The sequence below is a fragment of the Hemiscyllium ocellatum genome, chromosome 6, assembly GCF_020745735.1.
Source record: "Hemiscyllium ocellatum isolate sHemOce1 chromosome 6, sHemOce1.pat.X.cur, whole genome shotgun sequence".
NCBI classification, from domain to species: Eukaryota; Metazoa; Chordata; class Chondrichthyes; order Orectolobiformes; family Hemiscylliidae; genus Hemiscyllium; species Hemiscyllium ocellatum.
This window is the reverse complement of record NC_083406.1, coordinates 66295397-66317483: the sequence shown is the minus strand read 5'-3', so window position 1 is coordinate 66317483 and position 22087 is coordinate 66295397. Positions and strand designations below refer to the sequence as shown.

Sequence of the window (22087 nt, the reverse complement as noted above, 5' to 3'; positions counted from 1 at the left end):
TCTGCATCAATGTTAATTCAGTAAAATTTTAAATAAAAACTTACCTGAACAATACATCGTCATAGAATTTTACACCATGAAAACAGGCCCTTTGGGGCAATGTATCCATGCTTTTCACAATTAAACTAGTCTAATTTGCCTTGTTTGGTCCATATTCCTCCATGCCTGTCTAAGTGTTTCTGGCATGATGAAATTGTAGTCCCTTTCACAAATAGCTGGAGCAGCCCATTCAAACACTTACCACCTTCAGTATGAAAAAATTGTCCCTATAGATCCTTTCGTATCTCTCCCCTTTCACCTTAAACCTATGCCTTCTAGTTTTAGACATCTTATCATGGGGATAAGCTATTGGCTATCTACCTGTCAATGCCTCTTATGATTTTATAGACCTTTTTTAGGTCACCCCTCAGTCTCCTATCCTTCATGAAAAGAATTCCCACCCTACCAAACCTCTCCTTAGAACTCAAAACTTCCACTCCAGGTAGCATTCTAGTAAATCTTTTCTGCATTCCTTCTAGTTTCACAATATTCTTTCTATAGTAGGGTGACCAGAAGTGCAGGCAGTACTCCTGATGTGGCCTCACCAATGTCTTGTACAGCTGCAATGAGACATCCCAACTCCGATACTGAATGCTCTTGGTTGGACATGCATTGACTTGTTTTGGCTCAAGACTAGTTACCAGCTTCAATCTTTTGCATGTCACTCTATCCCACATTACTAATCCTCACCCAACTCGGACTGACCAGAACTGCACATGGTCTGAAATTCTGAAATATTCAGGACTTGCGGCTTATAGGCTCAATTGCGGCTCAATTTCAAGGAACAGACAGATATTTTAAAACCACCTCCCACAATCATATGTCAAAGAGTAAAGTTATGTCACTCATTATTCCCAAACTTTCAGAGTAATTTGAATATCAGAGCAAAATGTCCCATTACTAACGTCAGTGGGTTGCCCATCCTATGGATCTCTAATTTTTAAAGGGAACAAGTCCTTTCTTGTCTTCCCTAGCAGGTCCTACTTTTAAATGGCAACTCATGTCTCTTGGATTAACTGTTGTTTGATGATGACATTGAGAGGCACAAATCCAGTTCAGCACTGAAAATACATAATTGGTGATAAGTCTATGAAAGTACAATGCTTATGCCAGAAAGTACATCATGGTGTATACCAAGAAATGCTGACATGTTGGAGTTACTTGGAATTGAATCAGAAGAGTGATAATGGAGTAAGATCATAGAAGCACAGTAAAAAGCCAATGGTCCCATTGTGTTTCTGCCAGATCTTGCAAAGGGCTATTTGTTTAGACCTTCTGTCACGTTTTACCACCTTTGCTCATCAAAAGTATATGTATAATTCACTCTTGAAAGATCTTGAAATCTACTTCCATTGCCCTTTCAGCATGACATGTCAAGTCCATTTGCATTGAGACTTTTTTTATTTGCTGTTAGTGTTGCTAGTAAAATTCTAATCCTTACATTCAAATAGCACCATATCTCTGTAATTGTTTCCATCCCCCTATCCACCAAGATATCTGCTTTCATCTAATTTTGACAACTTCAGCATCCCCGATTTTAATTCACCTACTTCTGTTAGTTGTACCTTCATTGCTCTCATCCCTAAGTTCTGGAATTCACTGCCTAAACCTCTCTGCCTCTCTCTTCTCCATTAAGTCTGTTTCAAAAAAAAAATCATATAGTTGTCATGTCTAGGCCTGTTTTATTGCCCAACATTAATTATCCTTGAGAAGATAACAGGGGGAGGGGCGGGGACATGTTCCTGGACAACTGTTAGCAAGGGATTATCAGGATTTTTATCGAGCTGTACTGAAGAATGGCAACACATTACCAAATTAGGAAGGCATGTTGCTTGGAGGGGAACTTTCAGGTAATAGTGCTTTTTTGTATCTGTTTTTCTTGTCCCTGGAACAGTATAATCACAGTACAGACCCTTTGGCCCTTGATGTCGTGCCCACCTTTTATCCTACTCTAAGATCAAACTAACCTACATACCCTTCATTTTATTCTCATCCATGTGCCTACCCAAGAATTGCTTAAATGTCCCTAATGGCTCTGACTCTACTACCACCGCTGGCAGTACATTCCATGCACCCACCACTCTCTGTTTAAAGAACTGACACTGACATCTCCCCTAAACCTTCCTACAGTCACCTTAAAATTATGCCCCCTAGTGATAGTCATTTCCACCCACCTGAAAAGCATCTGGTTATTTACTCTATCTATGCCTTTCAATTTCTTGTATACCTCTATCAAGACACCTCTCATCCTTCTTCACTCCAGTAACAAAAACCCGAGTTCCTTCAACCTTCCTTCATAAGACATGCCCTCCAATCCAAGCAGCAACCTGGATAATCTCCTCTGCACCCTCTCTAAAGCGTCCATACCCTTCCTATAATGAGGCAACCAGAACTGAACACAATATTCCATGTGTGGTCTAACCAGGACTCTATAGAGCTGCAGCATAACCTCATGGTTCTTAAACTCAATCTCCCTGCTAATGAAAGGCAACACACCATCAGCATTCTTAACATCCCTATCAACTTGGGTGGCAACTTTGAGGCATCTATGGACATGGACCCCAAGATCACTTTGTTCCTCCATGATTTGGAGGAGCTGGTGTTGAACTGGGGTGGACAAAGTTAAAAATCACTCAACACCTGGACACCGGCAACATAATTTAGACATGTCCAGTGGCTGATACTTGTGAGGTTCAAGTGAAGCCTGGCTGGAAGGACTGATGCCCCATTGGTGGCAGATGTGTTCCCAGAATCTGTGTTCATGGAATATGCCTATGCCTCCTTTCTCCACCCCGATACATATTTATAGAAGTAAAGAGAGATGTTTTGAAGGTAATGGTAAAACCTAATGTTAAAGTGGCTTTAAGCTCCACCCAACCTGATGATGCCACATAACCCTTAGATGGAAAATCAAGTAAAGGGAGATACATATGCCATCTTCAGCTCCCAATAGTTGTAATTATGCCTAGTTAATGTAATGTTGTTATCATGCAATAAACTACATCTTGTTCGGTAACACAAGCGCCTTTTGTATTCTTAAGAATCAGCATTGGCTTGTCTTCAATGATCAATAATGAAAGATGTGGAGTCAGAGTGGGCCCGGGGAGACAGCACGCCATGTCTGCTTTGAATCTTCCATCAGTGGTGGGTCCTGCAGAAGCTGGGTTGTGTCAATACCCGCCAAAACGATACTTCAATTTAAACTTCGAAGCTTCCTTTGACATTTGAATTTTGTTTCGAGTGGCCCTTAGGATCTGTCAATTCTAATTGTGTTTTGTTTCATTATCCTATTATTAAAATAATCAAACTACCCCAACAGTAAGCTACCAGTAGTTGATATCTATAGCCCATAACAACACCTTTCAATTGAATTAACACAGAAGCATCCCAACTTTCACAGCTGAAAAAATAATTTCTGAACTTGCAAGGGGCTTCCAGCTACGTTCAAGACCTGAGCTGACTTGGTTTTGCAAACTCCTCCAAACTCACTGACATTTTCATTTTGTCCGATTCCACTACCTGTGCAATGGTGCTTGTAGTGTCAGTTGGTGGACATGACATGTTGTGACCCACTGTCTTTCTCATGCCAGATTGACAGCTAGCAATGGAAATGGCTTGTGCAGGACCTGTGCATTTCCAATTAACTTCCACCTGCCCCAGCACCCCCCAATTCTCAAACCCACCACACGTCAGAAGGAAACAATCTGACCCAATGTCTCAGGATATGCTAAAGGTGGTGTGTTTATATAAGTTACTACTATAGTTAGTGGAGTTTAAACAACCCCTTCTGTGCTTTTCTAATCCTCCATTTTAAATGTGCTGAACTTGATGGTTAAAAGTGAAAAGAATTTAAACTTCTAATATCTTGATCAGTCCATTTTTTTTAACAAAAACTGTATCCACAAGAAAATGCTGTGGGTCAAACATTTTTATTTTTTTTGCTTTGTCAGGGAAGAATCTCGTGTTTTGTTCCTGTAGATTCACAAGGGAATGACAAAATGGTGGGTATGCTCCAACTTAAAGCATTACATCATGCTTCCAAACAGAAGATAACTGTTTTGCAAATTACTTTAAAATGAAAATGGTGACCCTGAAATTTTAACATCTTCTGTTCTTCCATTCTTTTAGTGATTTTATTTGAGGACCACCTTTACATGTAGTTTTTGACAACAGTGTCAAGGCAAAATTCCCAGAGGATGATGTAAGTAAAGAGTGACTTTAAGCTATGATTTATACTCTTTCACACAGTATCTGGGTTCAAGTCTGGTCCAACCTAAAATGATGTTAAGGTGATTAGCATGAGCCTTTCTCTTAGATCAGCGATGATCAAATTCATAGAAATTTACTTTTAATGATAATTTGATCAGATGTAGCTCTTAAAAAGTGCCTCATGGAGATTACTTCTTTAAATGTCAAACTTCAAAATTTAGCTGGGCTTGACACAGTTCAATAAACAAGAAGAAAATAATATGCTAACATAGTAAATTACATTATAAGGCAAAAGGGAAACTTGAACACATCACAAAATCAATAAAATGATGCATGAAGCCACAATATCACTCGACCAGTGTCTAGTCAATGTGCCGCCCAGACATTTTGAAACATAACAAAACAGTTAGATTTTCCAAAGAGAAATCAATTGAACACCCTCTTCAGTAATGGGTTTAAGACTTTCTATAGATGTTTTGTTCCGCATTCAATTAAATTTTTCACATTTATTTAACAGCAGGGTACTAATTGTTCAAAATATTTGTCCTCAAATAGTTCATTTAAAAGGTTATAACTCATAATGAGTTATTCAATATCAACAGTTACATTTCTATTATCCTACAGAGAAAGGATACCTAAAACCATTGAGCCAACATCAATAAAATCTATTGGTGAGACAATGTGAACAGTCTCAGACACCTCTGATATGAGAGTAAGATTGAAAATACTGCTGACTGCATCAAGGACATTTGAATGGCTTTAACACCTGCAGTGACAGAATTTAATGTTATAGTGAGGTAGTTGGGATAAAAGCAGGGAGAATGAGGGTGCATGGAGAACTTGGTATGAGAGTAAAGGTGTTTCTCAAATAAAATTACTAAAAGAATGGAAGAACCGAAGATGTTAAAATTGCAGGGTCATCATTTTCATTTTAAAGTAATTTGCAAAACAGCTATCTTCTGTTTGGAAGCATGATGTAATGCTTTAAGTTGGAGCATACCCACAATTTTGTCATTTCCTTGTGAATCTACAGGAACAAAATACTAAATTCTTCCCTGACAAGCAAAAAAAATGAAAAATGTTTGACCCACAGCTTTTTCTTGTGGATACAGTTTTTGTTCAAAAAATGGACTGATCAGGATGTTAGAAGTTAAATTCTTTTCACTTTTAACGATCAAGTTCAGCACATTTAAAATGGAGGGTTAGAAAAACACAGAAGGGGTTGTTTAAACTCCGCTAACAATAGTAGTAACTTATATAAACAGACCACCTTTAGCATATCCTGAGATACTTTTTCCTTCTGATGTGTGGTGGGTTTGAGGGTTGGGGGCCCAGGTATGGGGTCAAAGGTGTGGGGTAAATCAAGGATGTGGAAGCATGAAGAGAGTGTGAATGGTGTAAGGGTGGGTGTATGAGAATTTGTGGAGGCATGTGTCAGGGATGAGGATTTGTGGGGTTAAGGTGTACAAAGGTATAGCAATTTGAGGGAATTGGGAGGCTGAAGCAAAACTGTAAGGTGGACAAGGGGCAATAAAGATATGGGGAAGATAGCATGTGCGATCTTTTCAAGAATGTGTCTTGACAGTTGTGTTGACTGGGTGGTGGGGCAAGGGTGTATGGAGGCAAAAAGTCGGGTAATGAAGCAAGGGCATGAGGCAGATAAGAGGTGTAAAGATGGTTTTTAAAAATTCATGGATAGGATATGGGCTAGGCCAGCATTTATTGCCTATCCATAATTGCCCAGAGGGCAGTAAAGAGTTAACTACGTTGCTGTGGGTCAGTAATAGGTAAGCAAGACCAGATATGGATGGCAAGTTCCCTCCCTAAAGCACATGAGTGAAGAAGATGGTTTTTCCAACAATCAACTATGGATTCATGGTCATCCAGATTTTTATCAAATTCAAATTCCACCATCTCCCTGGATCCCAGAACATCACAAGGATCTCTAGATTAACAGTCCAGCGATAATGCACTAGTGCATTGCCTCTCCATGGTGAAAACAGCCTAAGATGGGATTCAAGGGTCGGGAATCAATGGCGTGGAGACAAGGGCTTGGTGAAGGAAGTGGGAAGAATTACACTGGAGGGACGCAGACACATGGAGGTTGAAGGTTCGGTATTATCAAGGGCCTGGGGACGGGGGTTGGGGAGGAGGGAGGAAGATGGTCAAGGGTGTATGCACGTAATGGTGCATGACAGATACAGTGTGGGTTTGGCAAGCTGAGGAATTATACAAGACAATGGGAAATATGAAATTGTGGAATCTTAAATGTGTGAGGGTTTAAGGATGTGAGATAGGAACAAGGTGCAAGGGAATGTTGGGTGGGGGCATATGCATCAGGGTATAAAGGTTAAGGTGGTGACTCCCTAAATAACTCCTTCTTTAGATATCCATTTACTTTTAAACAATATATTTGAGGTTGTGGCATGCTTGTAATATCACTGGATCAGTAATCCAGAGACATAGGCTCATTTAAATCCCACCATGTGGCAGCTTGTGCAACTTTAATTCAAATCCTAAATCTGGAATTAAAAGCTAGTGTCAATAATGTTGACTATGAGAACATTGCTAATTGTCATAAAAAAACCCATTTGGCACACTTTAGGGAATGAAACCCGTCATCCTTACCTGAATGTGACTCCATACACACACATTGATTCTGAAATGACTCAGAATTGGTCAAGCAAGCCACAGTGTGTGACAGCAATTAAGGATGAGCAACAAAAGCAGGTCTTGCCAAAGTCACCCATGGCACATGAAAGAACAAAAAACCCTAAGGTTTAAAATGCAAATAGTCAGGTTTAATTGCAACTATCAAAGCAAAGAATTTTACTTTGTTGGCAAATTTCTTCCTATCTTTGCTATAAAAGTTTTTTCCTCCTCTACTGAAAAGTTTACCTTGTGTGGTCAACCATTTGATGGATACCAGTTGTTCCCCAGTGATTTAACAAAAGGGTTATTCTTAGTGTGCGATTGTTAGGGTGATGAGGAGAGCCACCTTATCAAATTTGATCCTGTCAGCAGTTATAAACACTGCGAGAGCAATGAAGAGTTGGAATCTCTCTGCACAGGCAGAAATGCTGTGACCATTTACAGTAAACTAGACAGGTTTAGTAGACCAAGCAATGAACTAAGTAATGTGGCTTTATTTTGCACAAGATCCATTATATTGTCTTTTCCTTTGCTTTGGCGGCCATTGCTATCATTCAGTCTTGCAGAATAATATAATTTAAAATGATACTGTGCACAGCAAATGTCAATTATTTACTGCAAGTGCAACCACTCCAGAGACTTTAGGCTGATATTTCAGTACAGTATAGAGGAAGAGCTGCATTGACATGAAACCACAAAACAAAAGGAGCTTTCGCTCACTGACTTGGCTGGTACTTATCTCCCATCATTAATAAAGTACTCATTCAGCACTGTTAGTGGGATCTTGCCATATGCAGGAGGTAGAGGAGTGCTGGAGATTGAACAGCAGCAATCCAGGCTGGATTTGTTGAGCAAGGCTGTTACCATGCTGTGCAAAGCCTGAGCAACCTCAAGTTCTAATCTATCCTACAGTTTAACACTAACAACCTGTTTCATTCCAGTCAGCATCAAGGCGCTGTAACCTTTCTGGCTGGTCATTCATGCTGAACTGCATAGAACGCAGACTTGGCATGCAGTTCAACTGTGTTGTGGCTTTTTAAAATAAATCTCAGGTTCACCATTGTCACCAAGTACCTTCTTTCACCTGTGGAAAATTATTCCTTCACTGCTGAATAAATTTACTCAAGCCTTTTTTTTAATCATCTTGAAGTATTGCTTAAACTTCAACAGCACCCCATTTCCACCCACCATCATCTGTTTCAGGACTCTGTAGTCCAACACATCCCTCAGCTCTTTATTTAGCAATGTACATTCCTGCATTCAGTAAATTGTTTTCATGATCCTCAACATCATTACAGTTTTATCCAATCCTTTTTTAGGGGATATTTTAAAACCCGTGTGCATGCCCCACTTTTGCAATTCAATAAATCAGTTTTTTGCCCTTCAAAGCCCCCTAAGGCCCATCTCTTCAAAAGGTGGTTTCAGCATCCCTTTCAATTCCTTACTTCCTGAATGAATCACCCTATCATCCATCTCCCTTTATCTTTTTTTTAAAAAATGCTCCTGGGCCCCGTTTACATGGAAAATACAAAGTGAATGCAAATTGTTATTTTGAAATACATCAGAAATTACATTCCATTTTCAAACTGCAGTTCAATTCCTTTCGGCATCAAGATATCAATTGGTCAGTTGTTACATATGGATTGCAAGTATTGTGGGCAGCTTGTTTTTTTGAGTAAACAGCAACTTTTGATACAGTAATTGTTTGATATTACGGGCCCTATCGTTTTCAGATGGAGCAAAAGGTGTTCAGATAGTAAGTAACAAAATGAGTGACAACTAGAATTAAGCAGGTTTAAAAATTACACAAATACTAAAATTAAGTAAAAGGACAAATTTAATGTAAGTAATAAATTCACTCTAATTTTCAAACATTAGGTGCAATTGTTTAATAGTAAAATAAAATGTGAGTAATTGATTATTTAGTATTATACAAAAATAATCTGTGGTTAATGCTGCATTTTATGTAAAATTTATTAATAAACATGATTCAGATTGATCAGAAATCAAAGTAGAAGCGAGATCACTAGAACAAAGAAGCAGAATAAAGTCAACTAACTTACCACTTGTGGGGACATATAGGTTTCCAGAGCCAGTTTTAACCAAGAAAGAATTGGGAACAAACTCCTCATCTGAATCAGAGTCTTGGTTTGGCTGGGTCATGTTGTTGCTGAGGAACCCTCGCTGGTTCTCGTTGACTTCGGAAGGAGGGGGATGGGAGAGGTACTGCTCCACTGGGGTTGATGAAGCAGAAGAGCAAGGCAGGGGAGGACCTGAAAACAACAAAAAAAAACTAAAGTTAAGGACTTCAAAAAAAGTTGGCAATAGATAGCATCATTTAAAAGATCTTAATTTCATGAGTAAAAATATTATTAAACAACAGCAGATGTAATGTTTTGTTTCAAAATTCAAGGGAAATTAAAAACCTATTAGAAATGTCTCCTTCAATCGATTAATTTGTCATATTTCTTTATGTTGCTAACAGAAATACTTTCGCACAATAGTGATTCATGTTGCTGATAACAAAATATCACAAATTTATTTTAATTTTATCAGTTTGATTATAATTCTGTGTCTGAACATTCAGCACCATGGAAAACAATTTCTCAATTTAAAAAAAAGTACATTAATACTCAACATGACAGAATCAGATGTGTCTATAAGTCTTCATGAGAATCTTTAGAATTACTCTCAACCACACACACTGGACAATTCCCATTTACAGTGCTGAGCTGTTAAATTTATTTCTCAAGCTCTCATTTCGATGAGTACCTTATTGCTCTGGTTTAAGAAATGGATTATGTACTTTCCATAAGCAAAATACTGACCTTCAGTTTGGAATCAAAGCTTAGCAATTCAAGAAAGTCAGAAAGTATGGGCATGTAGCATGAAAGTTTTAGATTTAAAAATGTTATACACTATTCAATAGCCAGAGGACCTGTTCCCAGGTCTTTGTCACTCTGCTCTGTAAATGATCATCCTACAACTTAAAACAACAGAGAGATTGTGAACTCACCTGTTAACAAATCAGCATCTAACTATTTCATCACACAATAACTGGTACAACAGAATAAATTCTCCAAGGCTGCACTTTAGTGCAGACCCTTGCAACATTGAAGAGGCTGTGATTTTGAGTAATGTGAGCTGGCACGGTGTGTGACTGATCTGCAGACTTCAAAAGTGTAGATCACAACGCCAGAAACAACACAACATTACTTACTGATATATTCACAGTTCTCATTTTCATTGAGAAATTATTTAAAGTAAATCTCTTACTAGAATTCCTTACTCATAGAGCCCCTACATCAGGCCAATTGGCCCATCAAGTCCACAGTGACCCCCTGAAGAGCATCCCACCTAGACCCACTCTGTCTCCGTAAGCTGACCTTTGCCATGGCCAATCCACTTAACTTGATCATAGAATCCCTAGGGTGTGGAAGCAGGCCATTCAGTCCATTGTGTTCACACCGAACCTTCGAAGAACATTTCACCCAGACATACCTTCCTGCTGTATCCCTGTATTCACTATGGCCAACACATCAATCCTGCACATCCCCAAACAATTCAGAATAGCCAATCCACCTAACCTGCACATCTTTGGACTGTGGGAGAGAACTAGAACATCCAGAGGACACACACACGAACATGGGAAGAATGTGAAAACTCCATACAGACAATTGCCTTCGGATAGAATCAAACCTGGGTCCCTGGCACTGTGAGGCAGCAATGCCAACCACTGAGCCACCATGCCACCTTTAGATAAGGCGCTTTCCATTTTGACCTGCATATCTATTTAAAAATGAATACATTGAGGATCCTGAGGTCTGGCCCTGCACTTGTATGACTTTTATTTTCCTTTAAGTTGGTTATTGCATGAAAACATGTCTGTGCCTTCGAAACATTTGTGATGCATTCGGCTCCATGCTTTAAATACTTTTGCTCTACCACCATTTGCATTTGTTATTCTTAATTGCTGCTGCAGTAAAAGAGCGACATGAAAAATGTCAATCATAGAACAGGAGGACACCATTCAGCTTGTCATACATGTGGTAGCTCTCTGCAAGGGCAACTCAGTTAGTCTCACTCTCCTGCCTCTTCCCCATGACCATTGCAAATCTTTCTCTTCAGATTCTTAACCAATTTCTCAATGAAACATACAATTGAACAGGTCTTTGCCACATGCTTAAAGCTGTACAAGTCTTAACCACTCACTGTGTGAAAAGGATTTTCCTCACATCACCCACTATTACTTCTTTGTCTTTCACCAACAATTGGTGTTTTCTGGTTCTTGATCCTGGAGCAAGTGGGAACTGATCCTCTCTAGCAATCCTGTCCAAATTCCCAATGGCTTTGAACACTTCAAATCTTCTCTGAGGAAAACAACCAAATTCATTAATTTATCTACATAATTAACTCATTTGTCTCTGCAGAAATCTTTTCTGCACTCTTTCTAAAGTTTTTACATCCTTCTCAAGTTTCTTTTTTTCTCTCGATTCTTTCATGGGGATATAGGAGTCATTAGCAAGGTCAGCACATGTTGACTGTTCCTCGTTGGTCTTAAACTGATTGTTTGTCAAGGCCATCTCAGAGGATGGTTAAGATGGAACCTCATTACTGGGAGTTTGGAGTCACAAGTAGACCAGACTAAGTAAGGAAGACAGACTTTCTGACCTCAAGAATGTAAGTGAACCAGATTGATTTTGACAACAATCAATAATAGATTCATAGTTATCATTACTAAGGCTGGCTTTTAATTCCAGGTGTATTGACATTATGAAACCATCTCCTAGTTCTACATTGCTCAGAAATGGATATAATGCTTCTGTTCTGGCTTAATTTGTTTTTTATATGGGCCCATCAAAAGTCTTGACACAAGTACATAAAATGGGAGCAAAAGTGGGTCAATTGGTACACCATGCATGTTCCTCCATTCAATAAGATCATGGCTTATCTGATTACTCAATATTCTTCCCTCTCCCTGATAAGTCCTTTAATTATTAATAACCTACTTCCCTCTTAAAAATATTCAAACATTTCTTCCACTGCCTTTTGAGAGAGTTCCAAAGATACACAACCCACTGTGAGAAAGAAAACTTTCTCATCTCTACCTTAAATGGGTAACCCCTTATTTTTAAACAGTGACCCCAAGTTCTAGATTCTCACAGAAGAGGAAACATCCTTTCCTCATCCAATACCTCTCAGGATCTTTTAGTTTTCAATTATTTCGCTCCGCATTCTACTAAACCCCATTGGATACAAGTTTAACTTGCAATATTCATAAAATAATCCATTCATTCCAGGTTTTTGTTTAATAAACCTTTTGTGAACAGTTTCTAATCCATTTATATTCTTTCTTCAGTAAGGAGACCAGTAAGGAATACTGTACCCAATGCCTTATACAACTAAAGCATAACCTCCTGAATTTTGTATTCACTATCACGAGAAATATACAACAACATTCTCACTGCTTTCCTATTTACTTACTGTACCCGAGTATTAATTTTTTGTGATTCATGCACGAGGATTTTCAGATTTCTCTCATCTCAGAACTCTGCAATCGCGTGCCATTTCGGTTATGTCCCATATTATATTCCACCAAGTGTTAGGGTTATATTGCACCCTATGCTTTCATTTATACATTTAAAAAAAAGCCTAGGTTCTTGTTTGCATTTTGATCTTTGTCATTTACCTGACCATCCAGAATGATTAGTGTACATTTACCTCCCACTCTGGTCTCTCTACTCCTGCACTTGCACGAGAATTGTACCCTTTATTTGATATTGGCTATTACAATCTGTCTTAATTCTCTGCATTACATTTCCTCTGCCTTTCAGATCTACCATTCCACTGTGCCCTCTTGTAGTCCAACACTACCCTCCCAACAGGGGTTACAATACCTCCAAGGTTTGTGTCTTGACACAGAAAATTATTAAAATATATAACCAAATAATGTGCGTTCCAATGTGCAAACAAACTAATTATCTTGCAAAGTACGTGGTATCACATACAATCTTAAAAATGTGCCTTGCACATGTAAGTCTGTATCTAGAGAAGAGTGGTCCTAGTGCTGACCAATGGAAATCCCCACTGCACAAACTCCGCCAGTCTAAAACACATGTGGTCAGCTAACGTTGATGATGCCACTATCCTTTTTGTTGCATGAGCTCCATTTCCTGGCAGGTCATTTTTTTTTAACTCATTCACAGGATGAGGGCCTCACTGGCTAAGTCAGCATTTATTGCCCATTCCTAATTGCCTGGAGGGTCTGAGTCACATGCAGGGCAGACCAGGTAAAGTTGGCAGTTTCCTTCCCTAAAGGAGAGTACAGAACCCGGGGGATCTGTCTGACAATTGACAATGGTTTCATGGTCATTAGAAGTTAAATTCCAGATTTGTATCGAATTCAAATTGCACTACTTGGATGTGAGCCTGAAGGGCTTTGGCCTGAAACATCAATTTTCCTGCTCCTTGAATGCTGCCTGACCTGCTGTGCTTTTCCAGCACTTTGCTAATCTTAACTCTAATTCCAGCATCTGCAGTACCCACATTCACCCTCAGAACATCACCAAGGTCTCTGGATTAATAAGTTTAACCATAATATCATTAGGCTATTGTCTCCTCTGTAATGGCATTAGTCAAAAATCTTTGGGAAGTCTATACATACCACATCAATCACAGGACTCTCTTCAATCTGTTACCTCACCTAAAATCTCCCTCAGGTTAGGTTAAGATGATTTACCTTTAAGATATCTTTGCAGCTATTCCCCAATTATTCCACACTTGTCCATGTGTTTTATTGCAAATAATCTCAAAGCTTTCCAAGCATGGAGGTTAACCTGGTTGCTGAGCTCATTCTTACACCTTTTTAACAATGGTGTAACATTTGAAATTTTCCAGACCTCTGGATTCAGTGTACTCTTGTATCTATGGGAGGATTGTATGATTACGGCCAGTTTGCTGCCAAGCAGAGGCATACTTGAACATCACTGAAGAGAAAGATACATTGCTGAATCAAATGGAATTACCATTGAATTTGCATCTCTTTTCTCCTGTGGTATAAATTGTGACTATTTGAAATTCTTGCACTTGTTCTGATGAATGCAAGATGAAAGGCTTCAGCAACATTTTTTTTTAGCACAGGCAGTTTGTTTTGGATTAGGAAGCGATGTTGATGAAAGTCCAGCAAGTATTTGTGCAATGACACCTGAAGTCTTTCCTGAGCATCCACGGAATCAAACTTAGAGACTCCTCCACATGAACCTGGACATACGAGACGGGATTCATTTTCACCATCTCAATTTCACACAACAGTTTGTAAAACCTGCTACATAATGACTTGCCAAAAACATCCAGAATGGTGATACCTATTCCCAAACGTGCAATGCACCATTGCATTAACAACGTCTTGCAGATCATCCACTTGCAAGGATCTAACATCTCCAGCAGTCTGTAGATACAGTCGGTAGATATAGATTCTATACTGTGAAGAGGCAATTCCATATTGCAGTCTAAGAAAAGGAGGCATCAGCTGAACAGGATGCTAATTTTTAACAAGGTGATAGGCCTCCCTCTCACACTCACACTAGATGCTGCAAAGGATACCATATGTGCATCAGATCCTCAATTCAGAGACCTGCATAATAATTCAGCACAGAAACCCACTTGTACAGTTATTTATGCTCTATGCAAGTCTCCAGTCAAAAACACTTCATCTTCTCTGTGTGGCACAAGTCCCACTTGCCAATATTCAGTTGAGGAGTTATGAATCGTGATGAACTATATACAACCAGCAGCAAACAATCCCACTTCTGACCTTATAAATAGAAGGAAGGCCATCGATGAAACAGCTGAAGTTAGTTCGGCCTAGTGCATTAGCCTGAGGAACTCCAACAGAAATCTCTGGAGCTGAGAGGATTGACCTCAAACAAGCACAACATCTTCCCTTGTGCCAGATATGATTCCAACCAGCAGAGAGTTTCTCCAAATCCCACTGGCTTCTGTTTTGCTCAGTCTCCCTGATGCCACATCAGTCAAATGTTGCTCTGATTTCAAGGGAGGTCAACCTCATCTCACTTCCGGACTTTAGCTCTTTTTATCCCTGTTTAGACCAAGGCCATAATGAGGTCAGGAACTGAGTGGCCCTGGTGGAATCTAAATTGAGTGACAGTGAATAACTTATTCCTTTGCAAATGCTGCTTGTCCACATTGCTGATGACTCCTTCCATCACTTGTTGCTGACCGAGTGTATATTGGTAAGGTGATAACTGGTTGGATCTATTTTGCATTAGTATTGGAGGTATACCTGAGCAATATTCCACATTGCTGCATACATTTGCACTTCTAAGCTGTATTGGAGCGGCTTGGTTATGGGCGTAGCTCATTGGATTGAGTATTGTTGCTGGAATATTGTCAGTGCCCATAACTTTTGCAATACCCAGCTCCGCCAGCAATTTCTTGATATCATATAAAATTAATTTAATTGGTTTAAGACTGGTGTATGCAATTCAGGCAGCAAAATCTTAAAATAGGCAGACAATGAATGTAGAGTGATATGTGGTGTGTTAAATGCTATATCCCAGAAGACATGAGATATTTCAAAAATGAGGAATCAGCCAATCTTTGTTTTCCTTCTTACACCAGTGGATTTTTTTTTAATGCTTTTGAATGTTCTTTGAGAAATCGGGGAAGTATGTCAGTTTCATCTCACCATATAACTTTCCCTGGATTGAGCTTTTGACAAAAGAGTCCTCCAAATAAGGTCAGACTCCTTTGGTGTTTGTTCTTCACATCCATTCGAAACACTGCTACATGATATAAACCAAAGTTTCCACTGAACTATTATCACCAACTTCTTCATCTTTCTCATCAGAATTTACCTGCCAATATTTTGCTGTAGCCCATTAAGAGGTGCTACTTTGCTTCATTTTCTGATTTCACATCAGAGTCAGAGTTGTACGGCTCATCCGCACTGACCAGATATCGTAAATAAATCTGGTCCCATTTGCCAGCATTTGGCCCATATCCTCTTGAACCCTTCCTATTCATATACCCATTCAGATGCCTTTTAAATGTTGTCATTGTACCAGTCTCCACCACTTCTTCTGGAAGCTCATTCCATACACACACCATCCTCTGTGTGAAAATATTGCCCCTCAGGTCTCTTTTAATTTTTTCCCCCCTCACCTTAAACCTATGCTGTCTAGTTCTCTCCCTTATTCCAGGCAAAAGGCCTTGGCTATTCACCCTATCTAAGCCCCTCATGACTTTATAAACCGCAATAAATTCACCCCTCAGCACCAAAGTCCAAGAGCATTCCATGTGCCTGCAAACTATTCTAATGTGGTCAGATTTGCCATTGCATAACAAGTGCAGATCGATGAACATCTATTCCCCCATTTTACTAATTATCTTTTTTTTAGTGTGCCAGTAAACAGTAATATCTAATTGAACCTTATGAAACAAAAAGTGGCTAACAAGTTTTGGAACTATTCAGGATGATTATTTAAACTGGTGGAGGGCATGTGATGAGAAACATCAGCAGTTTTTGGAAGATGGTAGACTAGTAATTCACAGATTCAGGCTAATGCTTGGCGACATGCCGTTAGTGCAGTGATGGAAATTAAATTCATTTAATAAATCTAGAATATTACGTTGGCCTCATCATGACAACTTTCATCAATTGCAAAAACAAATCTGGTTCATTGATACCCCTTTGGAACAGAAATAGGCCATACTTACCTGGTCTGGCCTACAAGTGTCTCTAGATCCATTGCAGTGTGGTTGATTCTAAACTGCCCTCCAAAATGGCTGAACAATACACTCAGCTTAAGTTTAACTAACAATGGGAAACAAATGCTGGCCTTGACAGTATCCACCACATCCCACAAAAGAGTAAAATCATCCATTTAATTCCATTCAGAATATGGTATTTTTAACAACATGGTAACAGTAGTCATCTGAATTATACCAAACTTGGAATCAGAAAGAATCATTGATGATCAAATTAATGTTACGTTGCAGGACTTGCTATCTTAACAAAATTAGATATTGATTGCAGTCTGGACAGAAAAGTACGAGCTCACCCTCTTCATGTCTTACACATGTTAATAAAACATACATTTTAAAACACTCAAACAAGTTAAATGGAAGTAAAATCAGATTTAAATTGCATAGAGTAGAAAATGTTTTGTGTATTGCTAAGCTGTTGGATTTCTCAGGCACGTTTTGAGGCTTCTCAATGGGATGTCCAGGCCTCTGTATGTTTGTGCTATCAAGTGTTACGTTGGAAATTGTTGCTAATGTGATTGCTGCAGGTACTGTTTACTCTTGAGGTTTAAGGGAATCTGAAAGGCCAACAACGATAGCTCCAGGTCTTAGATCACTGAACTATGAAGACTGTCAAAGGGCATCTAAACTCTGTTCTAGTCAGAGAAAAGACAAATGGGTGGTGGAAGCACCAGCATGCTAATGTGTAAAAAAAAATCAAGAAAGGAATGCCAAAGTTGAATGAGTGGAAGGTCTTTGTCTAAAATAAGCAAAAGAGAGTCACAATCAGACTCAAGTCAGGGAACCATAAGCTATACATTAGATGAGAAACATTAGCAGCCAATTACTCATTTCTGGAACAGACTGCCACCTAGTGCAATGAATGTTGGCTGAGTGTAAAAAACATGTTGAAAAGAAAACAGGGAAAAATCTGTTCATGTAGTTTGGAGATTTATTGATCGAACATTTACAAAGAAGGCAGGAAAAATTATCTGCATACGGTATGTGTGGGTGGGTTGGATTGCAGTCCCGTTATTATGACTATTTCTTGTTGCTCCCTTTCACTGTTACTTTTTTTAAAAAAACAGGTGAGTGAATCAAAATTAAAACATGTAAAAAAAAATTTGAATCCTGTGTGTCTATAAAATAATGATGGTCTGGTGGCCTGGGTGTAAAAATTGCTGCTGTGGTTAAGAACGTTTTGTAGTAATTAGTACAATTGACAATGATATCCTCATCTATAATGCCCCCTCCTGTTTTTGGTGCCATTCCTCTCCATTTACACGTGGCCTTCACACCTTCTGGAAGAGTTCAATTTTCCATGCTTTATAGAATTACCACTGGAGACCCCAGTGATCTATCAATACTCTCCTTTTCCTCAATGCATGCTGCTCTTAATTAAAAGCTCAATACAGGAGAACAGCTATTATATGCACCCAGCTCCTTCACTTCATTTGACACATTTACAACATAAACAAGGACAGTTTGCCGAGTCAATCTGTGACAATACTATGGCTTTAAGAGGTGCATTTTATCCTGTTTTTTTTAAATGGAAAAAGATTGAGATGGAGGTGTTGAACATTCTGCTCAAAGCCATTAAAGTAAACAGCTTGTTAGGCTTGTGTTTTTTTTAGTTGGAACAATAGAAGCAGCCTGAATGGGTGTGGTCAAGCTCCCACAGAACCAGGGTTTTTAGTTTCTGCTTTCTGCAATTGTTGGGATCTTGAAGTTGGATGTGGAACCCTTATTTCTCTCTCTGTTACAGCTAAAAGCTGGGGTTCTATTCCTGTTGCTAAAATTGCATGTGAAACAATCTATTTTACTGAATTTGCCTTTGCCAATGATTTGTTAATGGAATGTTACTATTTTGGAACAGTTTATTGCGGGTAGTTTATGTATATAATTGCATCTGATTTAATGCCTTACACTTAACTTTATAATAAGAAAAATATATATCTTCTTATATATATTGAGGGAGTTTGGTCTGGTTCATAACAACCAATAATTTTATATAATTCACAACTTCTTCCCGCTCACAATGAACATGTTCAAAAGCCATTGTTTTCAAACTTCATCACAAACTCACATTCTGCTCCACTCTCTCAAAACCTATTCTCTCCAACCATACACCTTGAAAATCTTAAACTAAATCACATTATATGCAATCTTGGTACCCTGCATAATCCAGGAGCAAACTCACTGTCATATCCTTGACCAAGACCGTTTACTTTCATTTCTGCATGGGGCATCGTTACGTAAGAATTGAATTGGGCTAACTAAGCTAGGATACAATAACTGCCAGAACATGTTGAGACAAGAGGTTGGCATGTCAGGGTGAATTAAGCATTGTTCAATAACAATGTGAAATGCCAAAGGGTACAAAGGAAGATGCAGGCTGTTTCAAGCTTTGATAGTTCTCTGGAATGGCCAGACTAAGAACACCAAACTGAATCAATTTGTGAATGTGGGAAGACCAGCTTGTTCAAGTTCTGATTTCATGGTTATTGTGTTATTGATTCAACTGCACATTGAAAACTGGATTCAAAGAATCACTTGACTACAATGATAGATTTTTAACAATTATCCTTTCAGGAACTTTACACTCACGTCTTACAGACTTCATAATTTCCAAAAAATGCATTTTGTCCATAGAAGACCTCTTTCATCCTTCATCCCTGTTCTAAATGACCTACTCTAACTGTGAAATAAAATAAAGAACTGCAGATGCTGGAAATCTGAAACAAAAACAGAAATTGCTGGAGAAACTCAGCAGATTTGGCAGTATTTGTTAAGAGAAAGCAGTGTTAACGTGTCATGTTCACTGATGCTTCAGTCCTGGACCCACTAACTCTGTTTCTCTACACAGATCCTGCCAGACCGGCTGAGTTTCGCCAGTAATTTCTAATTTTGTTCCTTATTCTGGAAAGCATTTGATTTAAAATTCTTATTTATTTTTCAAATCTCTCCTGATCTTTACCTTATCTGCTAATATGCTGAAGGCTTATCTTTGTTGTTCTGACTCTGCTTTCATGCATCATCTCTCAACTGGACACAGCCTTTAGCTGCCTCAATCCTACTCGACAGGTCCTGAGGTCTTCTTGATCAAACAGTCCGAATTCCCTCAAAATCTATCAGTTTAATCTACCCTTTTATCACTTGTCCACTTCTTTTCATTCTTGATTTTGCATTCATTTTCATTATGTCTACATGTTTTTTTGTTAAAAATAAAACATGAAATGTAAGCCATTGTAAATAAATCAAAGTTATAAATACGATCATGCCTGTTATAAAATTCGTGATGAATTCACATGTGTAGCATAATAAACTTGATGATAGTACACTACTTTACAAGGCAGCACCATGACAAATACATTAAGCTATACTGCAGTGCCATGACAACTGTAATATCTATAAAACAGCTCAATGACATTTATACTAACATACGATGCAATTCCATGGTAACCACTGTAACCTACAGTGCAGTGCCATCGTAATAACATTATCCTATAGGACAGCGCCATGAAAATTACAACAAGCTATACTGCAGCACCATGACAACTACACTAAACTAGAATGCAGCACCACAACAACCTGATTAAACCATAGCTCGTACCATGACAACACTAACCACACTAACATTTTTGTTATGACTGTGTAGATTTCAGAAAGTCACTGTACTCTTAACACAGTTCAATGACATTACAACATGTGACACTAATAGAGGAGGATTCTATCCTACAGATTATATTAGTAAGTTTGAGATGTCACATTTTTGTACATAGCCAATTGTCATAAACATCTAGATAGAAGTCCCAGTAAGAACCTAATTCTGTGTCATATGTAACGTGATCTAACATGTAGAAAATCACAAGCACATCAGTACCATCATTAATTGCAGAGTTTATGCACCACAATGAATTCCTGAGACAAGTGTATTTATCTCCTCAGCAGACCGAGTTGGTGACTGTAATACAGCTTGCAAATTTTAATAGGAAGAGGGAAACTTGCTTAGAATTACAATGTCAGAAACATTGCTGATGATCTTGACTGTTTGCTTTAATTTTGAAAAGGGGGTAATATTTTAACAATGTGCTCTGGAGCAGAAAAGAAATCATTGATCTAGGTTCTATTCCCTGTACTGCCTCCTAGGAATAGGCCTGAAGCTTGACCTCTTTCCACAGGAAGGTTATGTTCCGGCTGCAGGGTGACATGCACCTGGTGTAGCTTTGGTTGAGTTATTGGCTACATTTATTCATGACTCTGGGAACAAAATCTTTCATTTCCTGAGGCAGTTGGAGCTGCACAAGTAGCCACTGATGCTTATATGATTACGGTTTGCCTTTTAGACATTTCTGCTGGCTGAAGAATGTTCACAAAAACCAGAAGGTGTTAGCTGAGCTGCTATCCAGAGACTTGAATTTAGCTTTTAACTTTCACACTTAAGAGATGCAGTATTTCATCGTCTACGAATTTCAACTCCCACATAACTGATAGCTAATATTATTTTTGAAAGAAACAAATATAAATGTACACTTTTTATCTATTGTAAACATTGCACAGTTGCAACCATAATTGTTCATGTGTGTTGTATATTTGCTTATTTTATTTAACAACTTTTTATAGCATGAATTTACCATAGTTAGAATTCGAAATTATATTGTTTTATTTTACTGCTGTTGATTTAAGATAACGTTCAAGAATACACAGTCCACAGTAATTTATTAACCTAGCAGTGACTGAATCTGTCTCTTTCCTCTTCCAAGCTCATCTGTATGTTGCTGAGAAATTCGCAAGAGATTCTGTGATTACAGTAATGGAGCATCAGTATCTGAAAACAGTTTCTGCACTTGCTTTTGACTGAAATAATGCACTGTGAAATGACAATTTTACTCACACATATGTGGTTAAAAATATCATTTTCCCTTCTTCTCCACACATGGCTTTACTCGGTGGTTTACAAACTTTTACGGGTAGAGGTTGAATGGAAGACATTGTCTGGGTCCATCATATTGAAATTTCTGGTGAGCATGGGGTCTCATCAGGCAGTTGTCGAGTTCAGTGAAATTGTGTTTCAAAAAGCTACAGTTTAACTAAAGATTTACCAATGATTTTATTTTCCTTAAATGTCGTTTTTGCTTTATAATTTTACACGTGAAATTAGTTGTAGTAGCTTGGTATTTTTTGTCCAAAGTTTAGGTGAAGGTAGGAGTGAAATTCAAATTCTGCCACTTGATGTACATCACTCAAAAATCCACAGCACATAGAAGACTAAACTATAATGTGGGGCTGTCTTCCACTTTGTTTTAGAGAAAAACTGATCTCTCTCTCTCACACCATACCCATGGATGCACACAACACAGTTTATGACAATCCAGTTGCACACAACACAGTTTGTGACATAATCCCGTTGCAGTGCCTAGAT

The 22087-nt window shown here is 38.5% G+C and overlaps 1 protein-coding gene across 8 annotated transcripts in view; it reads right to left on the bottom strand.

The window, feature by feature from the left end:
- The window catches only part of tenm4 (teneurin transmembrane protein 4), a 452208-nt gene that overhangs the window by 293899 nt on the left and 136222 nt on the right, over positions 1-22087 (bottom strand). For 3 of the 8 annotated variants that reach the window (XM_060826612.1, XM_060826613.1, XM_060826614.1), the window contains exon 3: positions 8967-9173. The exons of 3 other annotated variants lie outside the window; for them this stretch is intronic. In XM_060826612.1, coding sequence (XP_060682595.1) covers positions 8967-9173 — 207 coding nt within the window. Of the gene's footprint in view, positions 1-8966; positions 9174-12667; positions 12685-22087 lie in introns of all 8 variants that reach the window. 2 more of the 8 variants (XM_060826616.1, XM_060826618.1) reach the window with 1 other exon arrangement.